This window comes from Epinephelus moara, chromosome 1, assembly GCF_006386435.1.
Source record: "Epinephelus moara isolate mb chromosome 1, YSFRI_EMoa_1.0, whole genome shotgun sequence".
Lineage (NCBI taxonomy): Eukaryota > Metazoa > Chordata > Actinopteri > Perciformes > Serranidae > Epinephelus > Epinephelus moara.
In genome coordinates this window covers 21,687,518-21,709,407 of record NC_065506.1, presented here as the reverse complement: position 1 = coordinate 21,709,407, position 21,890 = coordinate 21,687,518, and the positions used below count along the sequence as shown (strand labels likewise).

The 21,890-nt window shown below is 41.9% G+C and overlaps 1 protein-coding gene across 8 annotated transcripts; it reads right to left on the bottom strand.

The window, feature by feature from the left end:
• Window positions 1-305: 305 nt before the first annotated feature.
• Window positions 306-21,521, bottom strand: pax6b (paired box 6b). Of its 8 annotated transcripts, XM_050059840.1 has the most exons (15): window positions 21,336-21,518; window positions 15,154-15,335; window positions 12,594-12,667; window positions 12,319-12,372; window positions 11,462-11,485; window positions 8,860-8,990; window positions 8,498-8,533; window positions 8,197-8,412; window positions 7,699-7,864; window positions 4,503-4,661; window positions 4,177-4,259; window positions 3,923-4,073; window positions 3,172-3,284; window positions 2,773-2,914; window positions 306-2,058 (listed from the first exon to the last, which is right to left on the bottom strand). In XM_050059840.1, exons 4-15 carry the CDS (start codon window positions 12,329-12,331, stop codon window positions 1,973-1,975), a joined length of 1,320 nt encoding a protein of 439 aa, XP_049915797.1. In that variant the 5' UTR covers window positions 12,332-12,372; window positions 12,594-12,667; window positions 15,154-15,335; window positions 21,336-21,518; the 3' UTR covers window positions 306-1,972. The 8 variants fall into 8 exon arrangements, with proteins under 8 accessions (XP_049915797.1, XP_049915468.1, XP_049915975.1 ...); XM_050059511.1 differs by lacking the exon at window positions 12,594-12,667; XM_050060018.1 differs by lacking the exon at window positions 11,462-11,485 and having other exon boundaries at window positions 21,336-21,517.
• Window positions 21,522-21,890: the final 369 nt, after the last annotated feature.

Below are 21,890 nucleotides of genomic sequence, written 5' to 3'. Positions count from 1 at the left end.
CGTAACTCTACTACAACAAGAGCCAGTGATGGTGAATTGCTTGACCTTTCTCATTGTGCGGCGGTGTTGTGCTGTGTGGTCTGTGTCGACTTGGTTCAGCCCATACATCAAGAGAGGTTTGTTATTTTGGACACCTTTGTTTGGTGGGAATTGGAAGTGTTGTGTGTGTATTACAAGCCCGTGTACTGGCATTTGTCAGCATTTATATTTGTTTAAATTTGCAGCTTATGTCCAAATTTTCGTCTCTACTGGCTCAGTAAAGACCGACACTGCACGAGACACAGCATTGAACAGGCAAAAAGGCTTTCTTTAAGACACAATTTTACTGTACAAAATGTTTTATAGTTTTCACAAAATACATTTAGAAAGCTCCATTTTAAATAAAATTAAATTGAAATATTTAAGAGACAGCGTGTAGACGTTTTATCTCAGAAGCATTGCTCAGACGTAAACCCAGTGTGTGTCCATGTTCTGCGTACACACTGAAATAAAAATGCAAAACTCAAAAGAGCATGACAGATGATGCTAGAAAAACCCTCCCATGGTCTTCAATTATAAATAAGGACTGCGGGGTTCGACTGCAGTCTCACGAACTCGAAGCCAATGTAATCGAACAGAACGTGTTTACAAAATTTTGCAACACAAGACTAATATCTTTAAAAAAAACATTGTGTACTAGATGAAATACAAAGGCTTTGGTCTGTTTTACAATCAACAATGATTAAATCTGATATGTACTTGTAAACAACTGCCAAACACTTAAGTTTAAAACTCTGTCAAGCAATGTTTAATCATAATTATAGGAATTAAATATTTCTAGTTGCACAAATTTTTTTTTGACCATAGGACACTATAATACAACTATACCTAAGAGACAAATTGTACCTGACCCTAAAGAAATGTATTTCATGATGCATGGAACATTTATAGAATATTCTCGGGGATATAAATGAAATCAACTTTTATTGGAGAAATCTTTCTGGAAGATTTCTAGGGAAGACAAGTACTTTACATTTTGACATAAACAAACTGGATTATATCGAAGACGCAGTCTACCATTTACAGACTACAGGTTTTCTTTTACACCTGTTTTCCACATTTAATGTTCTTCGTGGTAATCTAGAGTCAATCCAACCACCGAAGCAAGAGGTCCAACTTGTGTCGCTTGCCCGCGCCGTCTTTTGCACGCTTTGAGCTGTTGATAGTGATCCATGTTTAATAAGCCAGCAAATGCAGGCCCACATCAGAGGAGTCGAGACCACAGCCTCAGTGGGTGGATCGAGTTTGAGTTTCCTCTGCTAAATATCCATTCATAAGAAATAAGACCAATAAATAGTTGTTTTTTTTGACACAGTAAGAGTCTTCCCTCCAGCTTTTCGTCTTTAATGATATGCAACAGCGTCCAGAGACCATGCAAAGGCTGGTAGAAAGTCTCGATATAAGCAGATCAAAAGATAGTCATGGCAGAATCTCTCAGGTTCTCCTTCTCTCAAACAAACGCAAGACCAACATGGTTTTCTAGCAGTCCATCTATCAGTACTTGATCTTGGTTTTTCATATTAACATACAAATGGCCATTTACTAACACACCAGAGAAAAAAAGAAACAATGACTGAAGTTGGAAATAGAAAAAAAAAACAGATAAGTTTTTGTTCCATAAAAATTTAACACCGGGCACTTTACAGAGGTCCATTTTTTTTCTGTCTTTCCATCGTTGTTCTCTCTTCCAAGTCCTCGTTTGAATGTGCCTAGAGCTACAGAACAGCACACAGTCCCACTGGAAAAACAAAGCCCAGACGTCCCAAGGCTCTCCCAGAGTCTCTCTCTTTCTTCTCCTCCTCTCCTCTCCTGTCCTTTGCCTCTTCACAACCCTCTCTCGCCTTCTCTACTCTCCTGTGCCGTGTATGTGTGAGGAGCACTGCCGGAGGGCGATGGTGGAGTGGGTGGTTACAGGGTGAAGTAGCTCTTCTCTCTACTGTAGTCTTGACCAGTACTGAGACATGTCAGGCTCGCTCCCTGGGACTTGGACAGGGACAGACACTCCAGGAGAGATGAGTCCTGCAGAGACAAAAAGAGAGAGATGTCAGTAAAAATGTAAAAAAATAAAAAAATAAAGCCCCAGAAGTTAACATGCTAAATTAGATGAGTGGATGCACCATGCACAGTTAGTGTGACAGTTAACACTAGTTAGCCACATAGCACAGAGCGTTTTGCCTTAAACGCTTGCAAATAGGTGGAGGAGCAGTGAAGCTGCAGTGAGTCACAATGCTCTGCACATGGTTGCACAGTAAAAGGCTTGCAAGCTCGATAAATTGAGGCTTTGGCAATGGCATTTAAACAGAGAGAGTAGAACAGCAAATGAATCAAATTAATTAGCAATTTAGCACAGAGGAAATGTGGTTATGCATGATTAACTCTTCATGACTATAACCGGTATATATGGCTCTCAGTAAAAGCATCCTAATGGGGTGGAACTAAACTATGGGCTGGAGTTGTAGGATTGACATGATGGCGTTGAGCAGCGATGAAATGAGCTTCATGCAACTGCAGAGGGGGGAAAAATGATATGGAATGTGGAGATATTGATCCATTTGAACCATGAAGTTTCTCATATGGACGGAAAAGGAAAAGGAAAAAGTTGCTGCAGCAGAGCATGAATCAAAGATGGCTATGTAGTACCCCCTAATTTACAGGAAAGGTGGCAGATATTTCAAAGAGTGCACTTTTAGTTGGTTATGATTAATTCCCAAGCATGCTGAACTCTCTGCCTACCTGTTGAGGTGGTACCAGAAGTGGTCATTGATTGGCTGTTCATATGTGCCTGCATATGAGGGGGCGTGTATGTGTCGTAGCTCCGCCCGTTCACAGGCGGACTGGTAGGCAGCATGCAGGAATAAGAGGAGGTCTGGCTGGGCTATAGATGGGGGGAGAGAACGTTACATTAGCTTAGCCAACCATAGTTGTAGTCTGTAATACTGTAAGGCTTGATTTAATTGAATGTAGATTTTTAGTTGATAAAGCTATCCTTTAAGTTTTTTTGTTTGGCCACGAAACACAATTGAAAAAACTCATGGTGTATTTGATTCCACTCTTACAGTCATATCATTTATCATAGAAATATCACATGTCTTTAAACATCATTGACAAGAGAGCATTATGGTCTGTACTTACTTGCATAGGTAGATTGTTTGCCATGGTGAAGCTGGGCATGGGGGGCAGCGCACTGTAGGTGTTTGTGAGTGCAGAGTCAGGTCTACCCAGCATTGACCCCGAGGTGAAAGACACTGTGAATGAAAATGAAAATGTGTTTAAAACACGCTGAAATCACACTTACACACACTCACACACACACACACACACTCACACACACACAGTCCTCCAATGTGAGAGACCGTCTCATTAGCGTTAAGTAGTGCGTGGTTAAGTGACGCCTTATCTGACAGGCTGATAGGCCCGGACACATACTGTACAGTGTGTCTGCATGTGTGTGTGTCTCAGGTGATTGACTTGTGAGCATGAGCTTCAGCTCTGCCGGTGTGCCCTCGTGCCTGATTCGGTAATTACGCAGATAGTCAGCTGAGAAGTTTTGCTCAATCATCCATCAAAAGGAAACCACCAGTGCTTCTTCATGTGAACTAGAGCGCACAGCCACCGAGGCCTCGTTCCCCCTCTTTTATATTAATCCGCAGGCTGACACATAATAATATTTAGTAATATTTCACATGGATCCTGTCATGGACATTTAAATGTGTTGTTACTTACATTATTGCAGTAATAATGCAGTGTGATTAATGCACTAAATTAATGTGTGCAGCATTTGTGCGCAACAATAGGTGACACATTCTATTTTCATATCATATAAAATACTATTGTTAAGGGTGGGGGTGTGGTGTAAGTGTTATCCCAGCTGTGGTGGACCTACCCGGTGTAGTGGGCTGTGGGATGGCCTGGTAGACGCTGGTGCTAAAGCTGCTGCTGATGGGAATGTGACTGGAGGAGTTGTTGGCCTGCCGGCGCTGGTTCCGCAGCTTCTCCTCTCGCCTCCACTTTGCTCTTCTATTTGAGAACCATACCTGCAAGCAAAGATAATTATTAGATTTTTTTCATACTTTTTTTTTGTGCAACTTTTTAAAACTTTCTCATATTTGTTGTCTCAACAAAGGTGTGATCACTCACTTGTATTCTTGCTTCAGGCAGGTCGATTTTCGCTGCTAGTCTCTCCCGCGCGAAAACATCTGGATAATGGGTTCTTTCAAATTCTGTAATGCAAGAGGAGGGTCAACAAAAGTGTTAGGAACTAAGTAATAAATTAGGTGGAGGGTAATTTAAATTTTTTCAGGGCTATTAGTTGAGTAAATGTTTGTCAAGTAAGTCCAAGCGCCATGTCTGACATTAGGCCTCTTATTCGTTCATTATAATAAAATAAAAATGTAGCATTCCAAATTGTGTATTTTTACTAATAACAAAAATGTCATAAATGTATAACTGATTGATTGCTGGACCTTTTTCCAGTGCTTCAATCTGCTCCTGTGTGAAGGACGTGCGGTTTCTCTGTAGTTTCCTCTTGAGCTGCAGACGCATCTGTGTCTCCTCTGAATCCTCCCCGTTCGAGCTGATGGAGTTTGTGTTTTCTCCTGCGCCGTCTTGTTGTTGGCAGCCGTCTGCAGTTACAAAAAAAAAGAAAGAAAAAAAAAAGCATATAATGAAAATATACATTCAATTAAGCTAACTGAATAATTAATTCAGGGGTCTCGTGTTGTATCTGCCTGCAGCTAATTGTACAGACCGCGGTGCAACATCATTAATTAAAGCTCCTATCATGGTTGATTAAATTCAAAATCAGAGGAATTATTGCAGTTTCCTCTTAATGTTGCCACATCACAGACGACTGCCTGCGTGAAAAGGGGGACAATATGGAAAAAAGGGCTTCGCCGTTTAACTGTTTATAAAATATTGTGGGAAAAACAGGCCGGAGAGGGAAATGCTCCGCGTACTTATCGCTGCCCAACAATGGCGTGTGTTCTCAAAAGGTTAAGAGAAATGTGACAAGATGTGGCGAGCCTCTTTTCAGAGCCTATGAAATGTATTAAAACCCCAAACTCTCTAGCCCCCTTTTCTAGGGCAGAGCAGTGCCTCAATGGTCGTTCCCATATGGGCGTTGGTATAGCCATTGAGGTGACCACCAACTTTTGAATAGGAGAAGACGCTTTTCAGAATGATACAATGCCTTCAGGAGTAAGGGAAACCATTAAACTATGGACACAGCCAGGGACGAGCAGTGAGCCCTCGGTGGGTGTAATATATGGGAGGGGGGCCATTGGAGGAGATGACAAAAGGATCCTCTCTCTCTGGAGGCGCACAGGCTATAGTACTTTGGCATTGTGCGCACGAGGATCCCAGTCAACAGAGCTTTGAGTCCAGTGTGTTAACCCTTATCCACTACCATCATTAATCACGTCCCCCGGCCAGCTACACGCCAGTCAGGATTTCTGTCTTCAATTGGAAACAAATGAGTGAGGAGAGAGCATGCAACCCCCTGAACAACCAAAATAAGGCCAATCTATTCACTGCCCCTTCAGTTGCAGGGCGAGGCTTATCGACTAATGTCTGTCTTGTTGTTGGACATCATTATCACACCGAGAAGTTAATGCGAATGTAAGCAGGGGTGCGTTGATAAGAGGGTGGTTTATGTAATATCTCACGGATGTTTGTCTGGAGCAATGAGTGGAACTCATGAAGGGGGAATTCAGCTTTTTGTATGCAGATTTTTGTTTATGTTTTAACCAGATTGACGTAGTGTCAGTGCCTTGCTCAAGGACAAGAGAGTGTGGAACAGGTGCAGTGTGGTGCATCAGGATAATGTGTCCATAAAGCACCTAAAAAAATAAAGTTTGGTTGTGCAAACTTTCTTTTGTCTTGTGCCAAAGATGTAGAAATTATAGGGAGAAAAAGATTATATGCGATTTTGCTGCAGGCCTGAAAACATATTTGCTGTGTCTAAATGTGAAAGTCTTGGTTCACTGGATGCCACATGTTTTCTTGACAATTTCCCCTCGCTGCTAAAAAAAAAAAAAAAAAAAAAAAAAAATAGACAAAAGTATTCTTCTATAGGCCAATAGTTTGTATCCACGCTATTTGTTTCTTCACTCCGGATAATCCATAAAAAGGAGTGAATGTGCAGCTATTATCCGTCTGCCAGACCCACTGACGCTAGGATGGGATTTGTTTTCTTTATAAAAGCGCTGGGAAATAAACTCATTCTTTAGTATCACGATGTCTCAGCCAGTGAGGCGGAAAAGCAGCAAAAAAAAAAAAGAGATACCGAACCAATTGCGGCACCTTTCAGCTGCTGAGACCGGATCAAAACACTCTTGAGAAACCGCTTAGAACTGAAAGAGAAAGTGAGAGACTAAATCCTATAGACGGGATTTAGAGCCATATAGCCAGCGAGTGAGAATGAGAAAGAGATAAAAGACAAAATCGGTGAGGAGTTTTTTTTATTCGGTCCTCTTTGGATAGAGTTGTCTTCTTTTTGGGGGCCCTGTCACTCTCCGTGTAGCCTTTCTGTCTGCTTACTCGGCTGTCGGATGGAAAACATATTTTCGATCCCCTGAGACAACAGTTTTACTTAAATAGGCATTGAATTAAAAGACAATAAATAATTTATCATTATTATTATTATTACTTTGGTTAAAATAATTAATAATCATAAAATATTCGCCTAATTGTGAATCAATAATAACCAAGGGTAATCACAATAAATTTTATTATATAAAATAATAATTATTATAACAATAATAATTATTATTATTATGATAATGATGACAAAATAAAGTTAGTCATTTAACTGTTAATATGATCCTTTCCGCAGCACAACAGCCCCACGTGTCCAAATGGTCACCAAACAAATGCAAATTATTATTTGCGACGACTGAATTCCAGCACTTGCGTTCCCCCCTTTCTGATGCATATTAATCAAACTCAGTGCGTCGTCGTCATATTTGTTCAATGCGTGCATATTTAAGGAGTAAGCGTATTAAAAAAAAGGTGGTGTTTCCAATAGTGCTCAGTGTTTGGCCTGCAGTAGGCCGACAGGAAACCCTCTGAAGTGGAACATTTCCACAGCAGCCTCACCATCTCCACACTCCTGCATGTTGCCATAATGAGAGACAAAGCCCTCTCTAATGAGCAATTACACGTAGTGCGGACCGTTCCCATAACCAATCATTGCGTGTGAAGGAAAACATTCCTTTGTACTAATATCCCCGCACACAGCTCCCCGGCTCTGCCTCCCCATCAGGAGGGGAGGGAAATGCAGGCTGTTGGGTGGACACCTCTGCTGAAAGGACAAGCCGCTGTCACGCACATCCATGTCTGGGACAGTGGAGGCATTCAGACTGCATGCATGGCCTATGGCTTCCTCTAATCGACTAGTCTTAATTGGGGGTCTTGTTCAGGGCATCAAAGCATGCCAATACAATACCTTCCCTGCAAACAGAGCCGTGGACAGGAACCACTGGAATAGTAAACTGTAAGACTATTCATAGTGGAGCATGACATTTTGTGGTGATGCACCCACCTTCAAACAGTCAAATATTTTCTTTCTACCGCCCGGCTGTATCCATCTTTGATTACAACCTGTACAACCGTGCGTGCGTCAAGGTGTCTTTATTGCCACTGTGTGATAATGAGGCTCACCTTGGTTGGGCTGCCCTGGCACTGATGTTCCGGGGTACCAGCCGGGCCGGGTCCCCCAAGTTCCTGTCTGACCGTTGAGCATTCTCAGCTTGTCATACATGCCATCTGCGCCCATCTGTTGCTTTTCACTAGCCAGGTTGCGGAGGACTCTGTTTATCGATGACACCTGAATGACAAATTACATATGATAGAAGTAAAGATTAGACGGAGCGCGCAGCTCACACGCACGCATGCAGACCTTATAATAATCATAATAAATGCGCACAATGTGATGTCCCTGCAAAGCGCGCAAATGGACAGCGAGTTGCTCCTAATTGACTGTATGTTTGGGTGATCACATATGCAGCAATGCGCGCGCCCCACACTTTGAAACGCAGTGTGTTTAATAAGACTGAATGGTTGGTTGCCCATCTCCTTTTCCTCCAGTGCATGAGAAAAAAAAAGTCATTTCATGTGGCAAATTAAATCATGCACACAACTTACAGTCAGCACACTTACACTGGGTATGTTGTCGTTGGTGCAGATCCCCTCTGACAGAAGTCTGTCACGGATCTCCCACGCGAAGATAGACGGACACTCCCGCTTGTACTGCGCGATTTTCGCGACCACCTCTGGAGTGGCGACCCTGGGCTTGCTGCCGCCTATTGCTCTCGGTCTTATGGAGCCAGTCTCATAATACCGGCCCAGGATCTTGCTCACACAGCCGTTGGATACCTGGATAGGAAACAAAAGACACAATTGACATACATTATTTACGACTATTAACGGAATTTCTAAGATGGCGTCAAATAATTATCACCTTTTCACTGTCCAGCACTTGGACTTCATCATGGGTCTATAAACACAAAAAATATGCCTTCAATGGTATATTAGGCATTTCCTACAATAGATTTATTCTTTATAATAGCAGGCAGATACTTCCCTTTTTGTCGGCCTTATTACATATCCAGTAAACGGAGTGATGTCATTAGCAAATAATTATTTTACTGACTTAAAAACAATCATAAAATGCAGCATTTATGCTACATACAATGTGGATTTAATGTTAAAAACCTACCGCTATGAATTCCATATTTTATTTTTTAAAATTACTGTGTATGCATTGAAAACAAAAGTCTGTATAAAACCTGTTTTCTGTTCAAAAATGAGTGTGATTGTCACCTGTAGTATCCTGGAGATGTCGCAGGGTCGAGCACCACTGTGAGCAAGTTCAACTATTTTCTGCCTGGTGGAATCCGGCAGCGGTCTACCATTAACAAACACACCACCAAGCTGGTTTACGCCACTGTGACCTACATGGAGACAAAAGCATCGGAGTCATCACATCGCATTACAACTCTAATTAAAAGACATGTGATAAATCAAATGGGTTTCATTCAATGAGGAGGAAGATGGTGAGAAGCGCTCAGGATAACCGAGTTAAAGATGAAACATGAAGACAGCAAACAGGAGTACACACGCTTTACTGCAATCGACTTCAAAATATGAACTGTCATTTGGTTAAAAAGGTGGGTTTAAATCCAAGTGCACTCATAAAACAATGGTTTTAAGAAACTGTCACACAGCTCGGTGCATTCCTCCTCTGAAGACAAACTTGAAAGTGCGCAATTGTTAAGAAACACATGCAGAACATGGATTAAACGACAACAGTCGCGCATAAACTAAACCAAAACATCACAATATGTTTTTCAAAATAATAAATTAACAACTAAATCAGCCTTTTGCAACGAGGAAACTCAACCAACCTTTTATGAAACCGGCAAACTTCGCTATCAAAACAGTCGCACCGTTATCCATGCCTTCATATACAGCTGCGCGTCACCAACACCAGCACCTCACTCATAAACTAACCTCAAAATAAAAACCAGCAGCACCGACAACCACATAAAATACAAGACCTGAAATAAAGTGTTAAATTAGCCTTCATTCAAAAGCATCGCTATTTGGAAAGTGACTTTAAATCTGTCCACGATGATCCTCCAAAACACACCATAATTACGCACCAATAAGACAGACACCACACTGGATACTAGCTCTAAATAGCATTTTCTCATGACTGCTTATTGTCTAAAAAAGATAGCTTTTTGGAAATTATTCCTTAATTGTTGTATGGAATCTCAGCAAAGCACAGAATAAACCGGCAAACCTGAAGCCAAATGGGAGAGCTGACTCCCCGGAGTGCCTGAGCTGCTCTCTGTTTCTCCGCTCCCTTCCCCTGCGCTGCCGCCCGGTGCATTGACTCCGGGAGCAGAGGCTCCTTAGCAATAAATAAGCTCCAAATATAGAAGAGGGGGAAAATATGATGAGCCTGCCTGACATTTGTCTTTAAAATAAAGCTAGCTGCACGTCAAGTTTGAGCTTAATTTCTGGAAATAGGCGGAAGTCGCCTCGGATCATGCATGGGAGGCTAATTGAAAAGATCAGTTGGAGCACTTGTGGCAGGCATGTCACTTTATGACACCGCTCTGCTTTTGAAAATCGCATCGTCACGACAAATAGTAGCATGATAAAACGACCCTTTCTGTCTGCATTTGGATACCACTCAGACAAAATTGGACGCTACTCGTTTACCCTCCGAGGGAGACTTCGTTTTAAGGTGGCCAGGGGCTACGCGCGGTCACACAAACGAGGGCGCGCCTGGATTCTTAACATATTAAAAGTGACATGCAGTTTTTTCTCCCCCCCTTGTTTGTATTTGACAACAAATGCTCACAGCCACTGCAGTCCTGTTGTGTGCAATCGGTAGGCGTCTTTGCTCTGAAATATGTCACAGGACCCTGCTTTAAACTGCAGACTTATTTTTATAGCAATGATCAGAAGGGGCCTGTGTGTGTTGTAGATGATTGAAAATAAACCTGTTTAACTGAGTAACATATCCCCTTTGGCCGCTGTGTGTAATAATCTTCCAGCGTGGATCTGATTGATAGTAAATCCATTATCATCCCTCCTGCTCTTTGGTAATTCCAGGATTAAGTGGAATTAATAGACTTCTTATGCTGAAATTGGCCTGCCCGCATTAAGCAGTCCTGCTCTGCGGGTTTCTCCAGAGCTGCTCCGTCACCTCTGATTTATAGCTATCATATAAATCCTCCGGATCGATAAAACCGTCAGATAAGGACATCAAATAAAAATCAAACTCTCCTAAGGTTAAGTCTTAATCATGGCACAATTCCCTCAAGTGCCCAGAGTCGATCTCGCCCGCTGGCGCTGATTATGCGCCTTGTATTCTATTGCAAGTCGACTAATAGGAAAACATATGGTGTCAATTTGGACGCTCCCCACCATATACACCCAGGAGTTATTAGCACAAAAGCCACCGAGGCCGTCGCGACCTTTAGACAACCCAAAGGGCTGGGCCCAATGATATCTCCTCGGCAATTCGCACCAGACATCACACGCCAAGCCATGGGAGCATCCCATTATCATCAATCCGCTGCAAAGCAGGAGCACTGGGTATTGTACACAGCTTTGATAAGGACCCATCATCTCTATAATGGAACACTGGCAAGCACCAAAAAAAAAGACAGGAACAAAAACAGCACCGTCGCTTATAAAGTAATAAAATAAAACTCTAATGCCAGCAGTTTGTAAAAGTATTTCTGTTGTCACACCTCCACACATCAAACAATCCAACTGTCATGTGGTCCAACATTGGATTCAAACATATGTTGTTTTTTAATCAGTCACTAAATGCGCACAGATTACAGCACAGACACGTCATCAAGGTATATGGAGAATAATATAATAAAATCATCCCACACACCTTCATCACAGATGTCATACACCTCTTGTCCAGCAGCAAGAGAGAAAATGTTTCATGTTTATCCTTTTTTGTTTCAACACACACCAGGAATAAGACAGATATGCAACTCATGTTGGGCCACTTTAAACACAGAGAGGCCTATAAAGCAACTTCATGTAGCTTTTTTTTTTTTTTTTTTTTTGATTGGCACCCACGACAATATGGTTGTTAATATTTATCTTCCGCTGTGCACCTAACAGTGAGGCCTGCGGTTATAATACGAGCATTTTCTTTCTAGCTCATGCTGTCTGTCCGTAAAGAATATGGACTAATCTACATAAGACATTATTGCTATTCCTCATGTTTCATGCAGGGCTCTTCTCTACGCAGCTAATCTTGTATGCAGCCTGGCAGCCAGCTCTAACGCTAATGCAGACGGCTGTGCAATTATTTAATACCAACTCAAGCAGAAACAAAAATCTCCCTCTCAACCCAACCCCCTCTATTCTCCCCCTCTCTCTCTCCCTCTCTCTCTGGAGCAGGACGACGTGTGATTAACTTGTTCAATAATAACTTCTCTACCTATCATTGCAACAAAAAAAAATAAATTAACAGCAATGAAACGGCCATCAAATAACTGAGAATATTTCCTCCCCCCTTGCACCTAAGTCATGCAAATTTATGCCTGCACGTACATTTCCCTTCCCCTTTAAAGTGTTCTTAAAGTTATTGCGCTATAACAACCGGTGCATAATGTCAGTGGGTGTTGCTTCCATGCAACCACATTAAAACTTTGTGGCTGTAATCAGAAGTTTCAAACACACACACACACATACACACACACAAATAAAACCAATATAAATATGAAAACAACTTACTGTTCTGCATCATTGAGGCTACGCCAGACTCCCACGTGGCTTGGTTGTGGTATTCTAAGCATCACAAGAGGGGAAAAAACAAAGCTGGTTGGCATCATGTACACATCTCTTTTATCACATTTCAATTTATTTGCAACATTTTTTTAAAATATAAATAAAGTTTCTCATCTGCATCGTTCGATTATAATGTCTGCGGATCTTTGTGCTTAAAACATTACTGATGCATAATGAATTTTCACATCCTCAGTGTATGTATGTATTTTAATTAAACTTGCCTGGAAACAGAGTTGACTGTCCACTCTATTACAATTTAGTCAATCATCTGCCGTTTTCACTACTTAATGTCTCCCTATAGGACAAAGCAAAACAACACATTAGCACAGCCACAGCTATACTGATGCACTCACTGTATTTGTGCCCTACATTTAACAATTAACCTAAATGTTGCTACCAAGCAGGAAATGAAAACTGACGCGCGGGGGACAAGCTTATTTTAACATCAGAAATAAATGTGAAATTTGGGCCTGCAACTATTTCACAGCACTATTTTTCGAGGCTGATAAAGCAGCTCTTATATTCACAGCAAGAGGCTTTTATTTATATTTTCTAGCTTGATATCCCTCCTCTTGTGGAGTCTATCGTGCAAACTGTACAGTGACACACGTTGTCTGCCTCGCCTCACTGCTCTGCAAAAGTCCAGACCAGGAGGGGGTACAAAGCTGGTGCACAAAGCCTGCTGGACTCCCAACAATGCACCCCCTTTTCTGCCTCCGTATACCTCAAACCCGGGGCGAAAACTCGGCCTCCGCGACTAGAAACACACAGCTTCCCCACTAAACACACCAACAAGTTCAGATTAATACAAAGAGCCGGAGGCATGCATCCACCCCCTCCGGGACCATTCACACACACATCACACACACACACATACGCACACACACGACCGTGACCCCGGTGCCGCTTGTGCGTGAATGTGGTTTTGTTGCTCCTGCTTTTTTTTTTTAAAAGAAGAAGAAAAAAATTTAAAAAGTAATTTCTTGTTACAAATATTTGGTGGTTATTTTGTGCTGCTGGTGCGGGTTGTAAAGCGGGTTTAAAGACACAACAGCGCAGTAGGGCGCTCAATTGGAAAAGACAAATGCATTAAAGAAGCTATTGACTGGGGGGACAGATAAAAAGGGGGCCAGGGAGGGAGAAGTCTGAAGTTTTTCGGGTTTTCTCCCTCCATGCAAAGTTGTGTTGTGTGCAGAGCAAAATGGCCCTGATAGCGACGTCTCTAACAGGCTGTGTTCAGTCCTGGGCTGGTTTGTGTGGGGATGCGCGCACGCAGGGGCCGCCATTGCATTTAGATTGTAGCTTTCTTTCATGTTTAACAAATAGGCTGCATTAATCAAATTCAGATTCCATCACACTGGCCCACATAGCCCGAGTTAGCCTGTTTAGCATAACCTAAAATTACCCAAGCAATCTGCAACTAATTCACACATCATTATTTGTATTATTAACCTAATGCCATGATGTCAATGTGGGGAAATAATAAATAAAAAAACAACTTTTTTTTTAATCCTGACCATCTTGAAAATGCTCTGCAGTCAGTAGCTTTTAGCCTTGTAAGGTCCAAGTGGTTAATCATTTATTTAAGGTCGAAAGCTCAAACGTTGTTGTTCCCGAGGTTAACTACGATCTAATCTGCATTTCTTTTCCTTTAGTAATCCGTAACAACAATGTCTTAATTCAATATGCTTATTCGGGCCGCGCACACAACATTCATATGTAGAAATAGTGCATGGAGGCCTTGGCTACAATGGCCCCGGTGCAAGATGCAGGCTAACAGAGAATATATATATGTAGAAATAAATTTAAAAATGTGTTGCATATTGCAGAATACATTTAGTGGATAAATTATTAGCATGCATGTGGCCAACAGGTTTATCTGAAAGGAAATGATCAAAAATTCTAGTGTGTGTTGATTTATTATTAAAGCAAAGGCCTTTTGCTATTTTTGTGTTATTTTATTATATTTTTAGGATGAATTTATTTCTAACATTACACAAGAAAATGCACAATTGCAGGAAATTAATGCATGTTTTATTTCATTTTTTGTCTAATTGTGTTGACAAAATTATATAAAAGCAGCAGCAGTTTGCATCCGTATATTTTGTTTTATTTTGTCATTGAAATTATCTGAAACATTATTTACTATAACAGGCTGTTGGTTTATCAAAGATAGTGTCTGACTATTTTAAAATACTGCACAGCCTCACTGCTAAAATGTAATACTTGAACCCGCTGTCATTAAAGGAAACTTAGAAATAAAGTTGTTTTTTCCTCTGACACACAAACACGTTAAATCGGGCCTCCTCCTCCCCAACTGCTTCATGGAGCTTGCTTTTTTTTTTTTGGTACAAGGCGCTTGGGTGACTCGCCTGCATGAATCAATCTGACACCTTTCCTCAACGGGTCATTGCGCCCCATTCTCCACGATGATCACTGTCCTGGCCCAACGTGACTTTTTACTCTTTACTGTCATAAATAAGCGGTAAGCTATCCGTGGGCCTAAACACACCAACAAAATCGAGCAGATAAAACAGACAGAGGCGCTAAAGGCTGTTCGCACTTTTGAGAGTGTCCAGTCAGGAGACAGGCTTGCACAGTCCAAACGATAAAACACCCACAACCTCACCACTGAACCCTCAACCTATACAGAGAATAAATGACCTATGATACTATGATATTACACAATAATACATGTGATTATAATAAATACTGAAAATATAACAACAATAATAATTATATTATTTAGCAACACAGGCAAACTTTAAATTAGGATCTCACCTTTTTGGGGCATCCTGCGTCGTTGTCAAAGTCCTTGGTAAACTATAGGCTGTGCAGCCTAGTTCTCCACACACCACAGAGAGACAGAGAAAAAAAGCCGACCAGGATCAGTCTCTCTCGGGAAGTTTAGAAGAGGAAAAATTAGTTTCCAGTGGTCTTCGGCGGAGACGGAGGGGATATCCCTGCGAAGGGGACAGAGATTGACAGTGAACTCAGATGTCAGGACGCACGGAGTTTGGCGAGGATGTGCGCTGGCGTGTGAGAGAGCGAATGAGAGAGTCGGAAAGAGAGAGAGTGGGGAAGAGAAAGAGAGAGAGAAGGGGGAGGGAGGGGAGGAGGGAAGGAGGGGAGGGGAGGGAGAGTGGTGGTGGTGGTAGAAGGAGGTGGGGGTAAGAGAATGAACACACCTATGCTGATTGGTGATGGAACAAGTGTATTAATGTATGTGTTCCTGGTCTGCCGTGCGCGCCTCTCCTCTCCTCGCCTCGCCTCCCTCCGCCGCTCTTCACTGGCCCATTAGCGCGACCCGACCTCTGTCATCATCCCCCATATAAACACTTCCCCCTGCACCACAGCCAAAGCGGGAAACGGGGCCGAGCCACAGCGCGCGCGAGAGAGAGAGACAGGGAGAAAGAGAAAGAGAGAGAGAGTCTCGTCTTCCCCAACCCACTAATCAGCCCACGCATGCAAATACCCTGCGCTCACTTGCTGAATATTGCCCTATTGCAAAGCAACTGCCTCGGAAATGCCCATTGGTCGGAAGGCTCTATTCTTCCAGGCTGAATTGGGTCTGCGCAGGGAATCTGAGGCATGTTCAGCTCCAACCTGAGGCTAACTAGTGCTGCAAGGAGGGACGGGAAGTGGCAGTGGAGCAGTAGCAGCAGCACGCGTGAATGTTGGAGCTCAGACATGAAAATTAACAAAGCAGCGTGCTTTTTATAAATCAGATGGAAGATGGTATTAATGCTACATGGACGCGTGTAATTATGCTGCTGTGATTAAAAGTTTTGCAAAATGTCACCACAGTTTTTTTGTTTGTTTATTTGTTTATTGTGGCTTCTGCAGCCACGTGTCAAATGCAGACCAGCAGGCGGTAATCATCACTGACAGATAACAATTTACACTTTGGCAAAATACTAAATGTTCAAGCACCATTTTTCCTCTTAAAAGCATACAGACTTAAATTAGATCAGCACATGAATTAACTCTATATTGTCCTAAATTAGAAATGCATCCCTGAGAGGAGAGCTCTGGTGGAGCATGGCAAGTGCAGCTGAGTTGGGGAAAGTTGTTGTTGTTTTGTCACACTAAAAGCTTCAAACGGAAGCATATTACTTTAAAATCTTTTGCCTTTGACCTTCCCTGCACTAAAACACAGCCACAAATGTCCACCACGTGCTTTTGTTGATTCTTTTTGGGTATCACCTTCCCCTGAATAGCCTTACCCCTCCTGTCAACAAGAACACCATGCGTAAAGAGCGCAGCCTTTAGGCAAGCTCCGGTGCTTTTTATGGACACATTTGCGAGGCGCGGCGACGTCACTCCTGCGACCTGACAGCAAATAGCACGCGTAAATAAAGTAAAGCAAATGACTGTGTAGCCATGGCCACACGCTCCCAAACTGCGCCGGTTGAATGACTGGCTATTAACGCACACCTCAACGCACCCAAAAGCAACCCCTCTGCGCCCGTGTTTGAGCATACACCCGGAGCTTTGGGCAGCACCAGTCTCAGCACTGAGGAGCCCCGTCGCTTACTCCAAAAGGAGGAGAACCCGAAGGGGAGAGAATGAGGGTTGTATGGATGTGGAAGCCAAACTAAAGCAGAAAAGGGGGTGCATGAAAGGGCAAAGAGAGAGGGAGAGAGAGGAGAGAGGGGACAAGCATAAGCAGGGGGAGGGGAGAGAAACTGCTTCTTCTTTTTTTTTTTTTTTTGGATGGGGAGGCCATGAAATGAAGTCATGGAGGCCTACACTTGACTTTCTTTGACATGTGAAAAAGTAGGAGAAGTCAGAGCTCATCAATAAAACACTTTGGAGGTGAAAGAGGGCTCCCTAACAACCATCGCATTCCTGACTATGGGTTCAATGAGTAGACAAACGACGCTGCCAGAGAGAGAGAGAGAGAGAGAGAGAGAGAGAGAGAGAGAGGGTGAGAGGCAGGGAGGGGAGAGGAGGGAGGGAGGAAGGGAGAGACAGAGAGGCAGAGAGAGAGAGGGGACTGCCCGGCTTGAATGGGGCCCTCAGTGGGCCGGCGAGATAATGAGCTGAGAGGACCGGCTCAAACTGTCACCGAGGGTCCCGCGGTGAGGAACAACACTTTGGCCAATACTCCTTCATCAAACAACCCGTAAACTAAACGAGCACATTCATCTGTTTCTCCTTCCTGCATTGTTTCTACTCACTTAGACTGGTGGCTCAGCCTATAGGCCTACCGTGAATGGCTGCAGCTTATATCAGCTAAGGGGGGGTTCCCAAACATTTTCACGTCAAGGACCCCCCTATTAGACATGCATTAGACCACAAACACCCCCCCTCTTCCTCCTCCCCCCACCTCACCCAGTCACCCCACCCGCTTGGACTTTGTGCAATGATGGGACCTCGTGTTGGTTATGATTTACTGTAAACCTGAATGAGTGGACAGGCTGAAGGTGGAGTTAAACTTTCAAACAACAGAAATCAGAAATAATTGTATTTCCTAGAGGTTAATGGATTGAACATATTTTGCAGAGAGGGTGCACTTGAATTAAAGTTGGAAACACTGTGTTCATATTTATTTTTTAAATGCACAATGCAGAGTTGAATGCAGGACCAAAGAAGAGTGAACTCCTACAGTGTTTATGCGTCCTCATGTCGGTCAGCCTCAGTGACACCATGTTAGCTCAGAATTGTCTATTTAAGTTTAACAATAATAATTTAAATATTTAACTCTGAAAACTGAGCTTATTTGTGCAACAAGATCCTGATGACATCTCGTCCAATTTAATGTTAAAATATGATCTAAACTGAAAAAACAACGGGGAAAAGAAAAGTATAAAAAAAAACAGCCTTCATCCCTTTATTCAAACTACTTGGGGTTATAGCCCACCTTTGTAGTGCAAATGTTATTGCCACTCACTTGTCACAGACTGCAGCTGTCAAAAATTCACACCACTAACCTGCCCTCGCTGAAAAGACAGATTCCCCGATGAGTGTGTCAAGTAGGTTTCTTTGGAAACAATACCTCCAGTAGGTTATTGATTTCTTTGGTTAAGCTGTAAATCCGCTCCAGGAGCTAATTCGTTGTCTTCACTCTCGGGAGATTTTTTTTTTTTCTTCTTTCTTTTTCACGACCTTCACTAGAATGCCAAGCAGGCCTCCATCTTCCAGCAACAACACTGTTATAAGATATATATTTTCTGTATATATATTTATATATGTTTTCTGTTTTGTAAGGTAGGGTTGCTGTGGAAGTCTGTTTAAAAAAAACGGAATAGGCCGATGTTGGGAAAGCAATTAGCCCAATTCGGATTAGCAGCAACTAATGCCACAGGCCTTGAAAAGAAAGCCTAATCTGGTCGCTATTTTCCCCTGAGGCAATGTGGTATTTGTACCCATCTAGAAACTTTAAATGCAAAAAAAAAAAAAAAAAAGTAAGAAAGAAAATGAAAAAGAAAGAAAGAAAAAACATAAGGGGAGCTCCAGTGAAAAACAGTGACATTGTTTTGGGGACAGGGAGGAGGATGCAGTGCAGGTTAAACCCCCCTAATTTACTCTTTTATTTGGGATTACAGTTTACCCTCCACTGCCTGATACACATTTACACCAGATAAATTCATCAAGTGTGAAACTGGTGGAAATATTGCCTCCAATTATTTTAGTTTTTGTTAAATCCTCTTCTATTTTATTGTATTCATTAACACTTGTTTGCCATTGTGATGATCCCTCACTGGAGGTCATAGTTCACTCACCTTTTATATAGCAGGACATCTGGGGAGGTCTATTTAAAAATGTTACAATATTGTGACAAGATTGTTTGTCTTTAATAAAAGATGACCGAACTGAATCCCCCTGATTTATGTAGATTTTTTTAAAAAGGAAAATTAATGCATTAATCCACATCCCCTTATTTATTTATTTTATTTTATTATTTTTGTATTATTGTAGAAGCACTATTAAGCAATTAATGATCCATTATTTTCATTATTATTATTAGTATTATTATCATCACTACTACTATTAGTATTATTATTATTTCTACTTTAGTTATTATTGATGATGAGGAAATGTACTAATTATTAGCTGGTAATTTTAACAGTCTTATTTCTGAAAATATTGTTGGAAGCACGATTAAAAAAATAAATGAGGTTTAAAAAATTCAATTGATGTTTATTTTTAAAAATCAAATCAAAATGAGCTTACAATTAGAACAATTTTTATTTTATTTTTCATCGGTGTTTATAATTTTGTAATCTCAATGATCACTATACAAAGTGTCAACCTGTATTTCCTAAGCAGCATTCTTGTTGAGGTGACCTGTCATTCATCACACAGCCCCGGACTGTCAGATTTTATTCTCTCCAAAGAGATTCATGAGGACGTCGCTGCGTTATTTGCATAAATTATTTGCACTTTTTACAGCGTGCAATTCTGTTTTTGTCAACAATGATTAAACAATCACATGCTTGTTTGACTTTTGCGCAGATCTTTCATCAATCTCCTATTTTTTTTTAAAAGCGTGCTGCATATGAGGCGCATCCCGGAACAGACAACACCATTAATGTCCACTCATTTCTAAGCACATTAAGTACATATAAAGACACATAACTCCGTCTGGGGAAAATAGAAATATTTGCAGATGGTTCTTGTTCTGCCTTTCTATAAGAAACATTTGTCTCACAGGCGCTTTTTAACCATGTTCCATCACATTAAAGGTCTACATATAAATATAGTGTATTTGTGCACCCCCCTCCTCCTGGAGCAGGAGGTGTTGAGAGATAAATACATGACTATAAATTTAGTTTATTTTAACTGATGCAAAGTGCACGATCTTTGAACTTTGTGGAGAAACACGCAGAGGATCGAGGATTTCTCGTGCAGCCCACAGAAGGTGTACAGTCCACAGAAGCCCTCTCCTGGCAAAAGGCTGAAGGCTGGGATAAACACCGGGGCTAATGGTGTCACAGCGCTGCTCGGCAAGCGTGACAGAAGGAAACACTGGACCCAAACATACAAGAGCCTGGACCTGAGACATTTAAAGTCTCCCAGCTACTGTTTGGAAATCAGATTATATCTTTGTCTTCACTTTGGAAAGATAAAAAACATATAAAATCTCATCTTACTGGAGGTGGCACTAAAATAGAAACATATATATTTAAAAACAAACAAACAAACAAACAAACAAACAAAAAACAAGAGACATGCTCTTTTTTATAAACCCACATCAATGTGAAAACCCTCAGGGCGCACATGTCATTTCCCTGCATGCTCAGTTGTACTACTTTAAATTTTGATACTTTCCTTTTTTCTTTTTTTGTGCAAATTGGAGTCAAAATTTAGAAAACTTATTTTGCAACACGGTCATTCACTTCTTTCACTCCACATTAAAGCCAAAAATATTTAAGCTGCTTCTCCAAAACTCGCACGTGGATTGCAGCGCGATGAATAAGCGCAGCCAGCAAAGTGAAATATTCCGCTGATGGACAGCGTCATTTCCACCGCGCTGATGGATCGAGCAGAGCTGAATAGATCCCCCATACGCATTCAATTTACTGTACAGGTCGAAGCCTTTAATTTCCCCCCGGCGTAAAGCTCACAATAATAGGCGCTTTTTAACGGAGTGACGTGCGCTTAATTCCTCAGTGAAGATCGCTAATTACACGCTGTATGCGTGTGTGTGAGATAGATGACAACAAAAACTAAGTCACTTCGCTGTGTTCAACTTTGTATGAGTGTACACCTCCTGTAGGCAACACGGAGCAACGTGCAAGCACTTAACCCGTAATTTTACCTAACTTTGCCCATGCATCAGACTCATGATCATTCTGCGTGCAACTTTCTGCTTTTTCTACACCTGTTAAAGTTTGGAGCAGATCAGGAAAAGCGCGCACGTTTCCAGAGTTTAAACACACCCAAAAGGAGAATTGCAAACGTATAAGAGCTTTAAATGTTAAAAAGAAACTGAAATATGGTCCGTCCAAACTCACCGGATGAAAGGCAGCAGCTGTTTGTGACCGGTATCCTGTGCGTAAAAAGTCGCTTCTTCCCTCCCCGGATCTCTCCTCCGTGTCACAGCGACAGAAACTTATAGGTCCCGATTAAAATCTATCTACCTTTGGATCCGTCGTGGAGTTGAAATGTCAATGAGAGTGGGAAAAAAAATCTGCGGCTCTTACCAGCAACTTTCCTTTCAGCATCAGCCTCAAGTTGGCAGTGATTGGCTGGAGCGACGGGTCGACGTCATACCTTGGACAGGACACAGAGCACAGAATGGGGAAGTGCACAAGGTAGCGTATACATGTGTAGCACACCGGCCTGTTTACTGTCCCACTATCTGCTGTGTGCAGGGACTGACAGCTAACACCTCGCTCTGCAGGGCCACGTCATGTTTTATCTTTCATTACATTTAATTTAATCTAATTTGACTATATTTTAGTTTTTATTTTATCCACACTGTCCCCTGTTGTGCCAGATTAAAAGGCAGGTTACACAAAAAACAAAACAAGATGCTTGTCCAGTGATTTTAAAAATAAAAGTCATGC

Bases quoted from the DNA above. Each gene is read 5' to 3' on its own strand.
- pax6b (XM_050059511.1), bottom strand. The intron at 11,486-12,318 runs GTAAGTTGTTTT...CTGCTGGACAAG, and splicing joins AGCCTCAATGATGCAGAACA to AGGTGTATGACATCTGTGAT. The intron at 4,662-7,698 runs GTGAGCCTCATT...TTGTAACTGCAG, and splicing joins GCCAGGGCAGCCCAACCAAG to ACGGCTGCCAACAACAAGAC.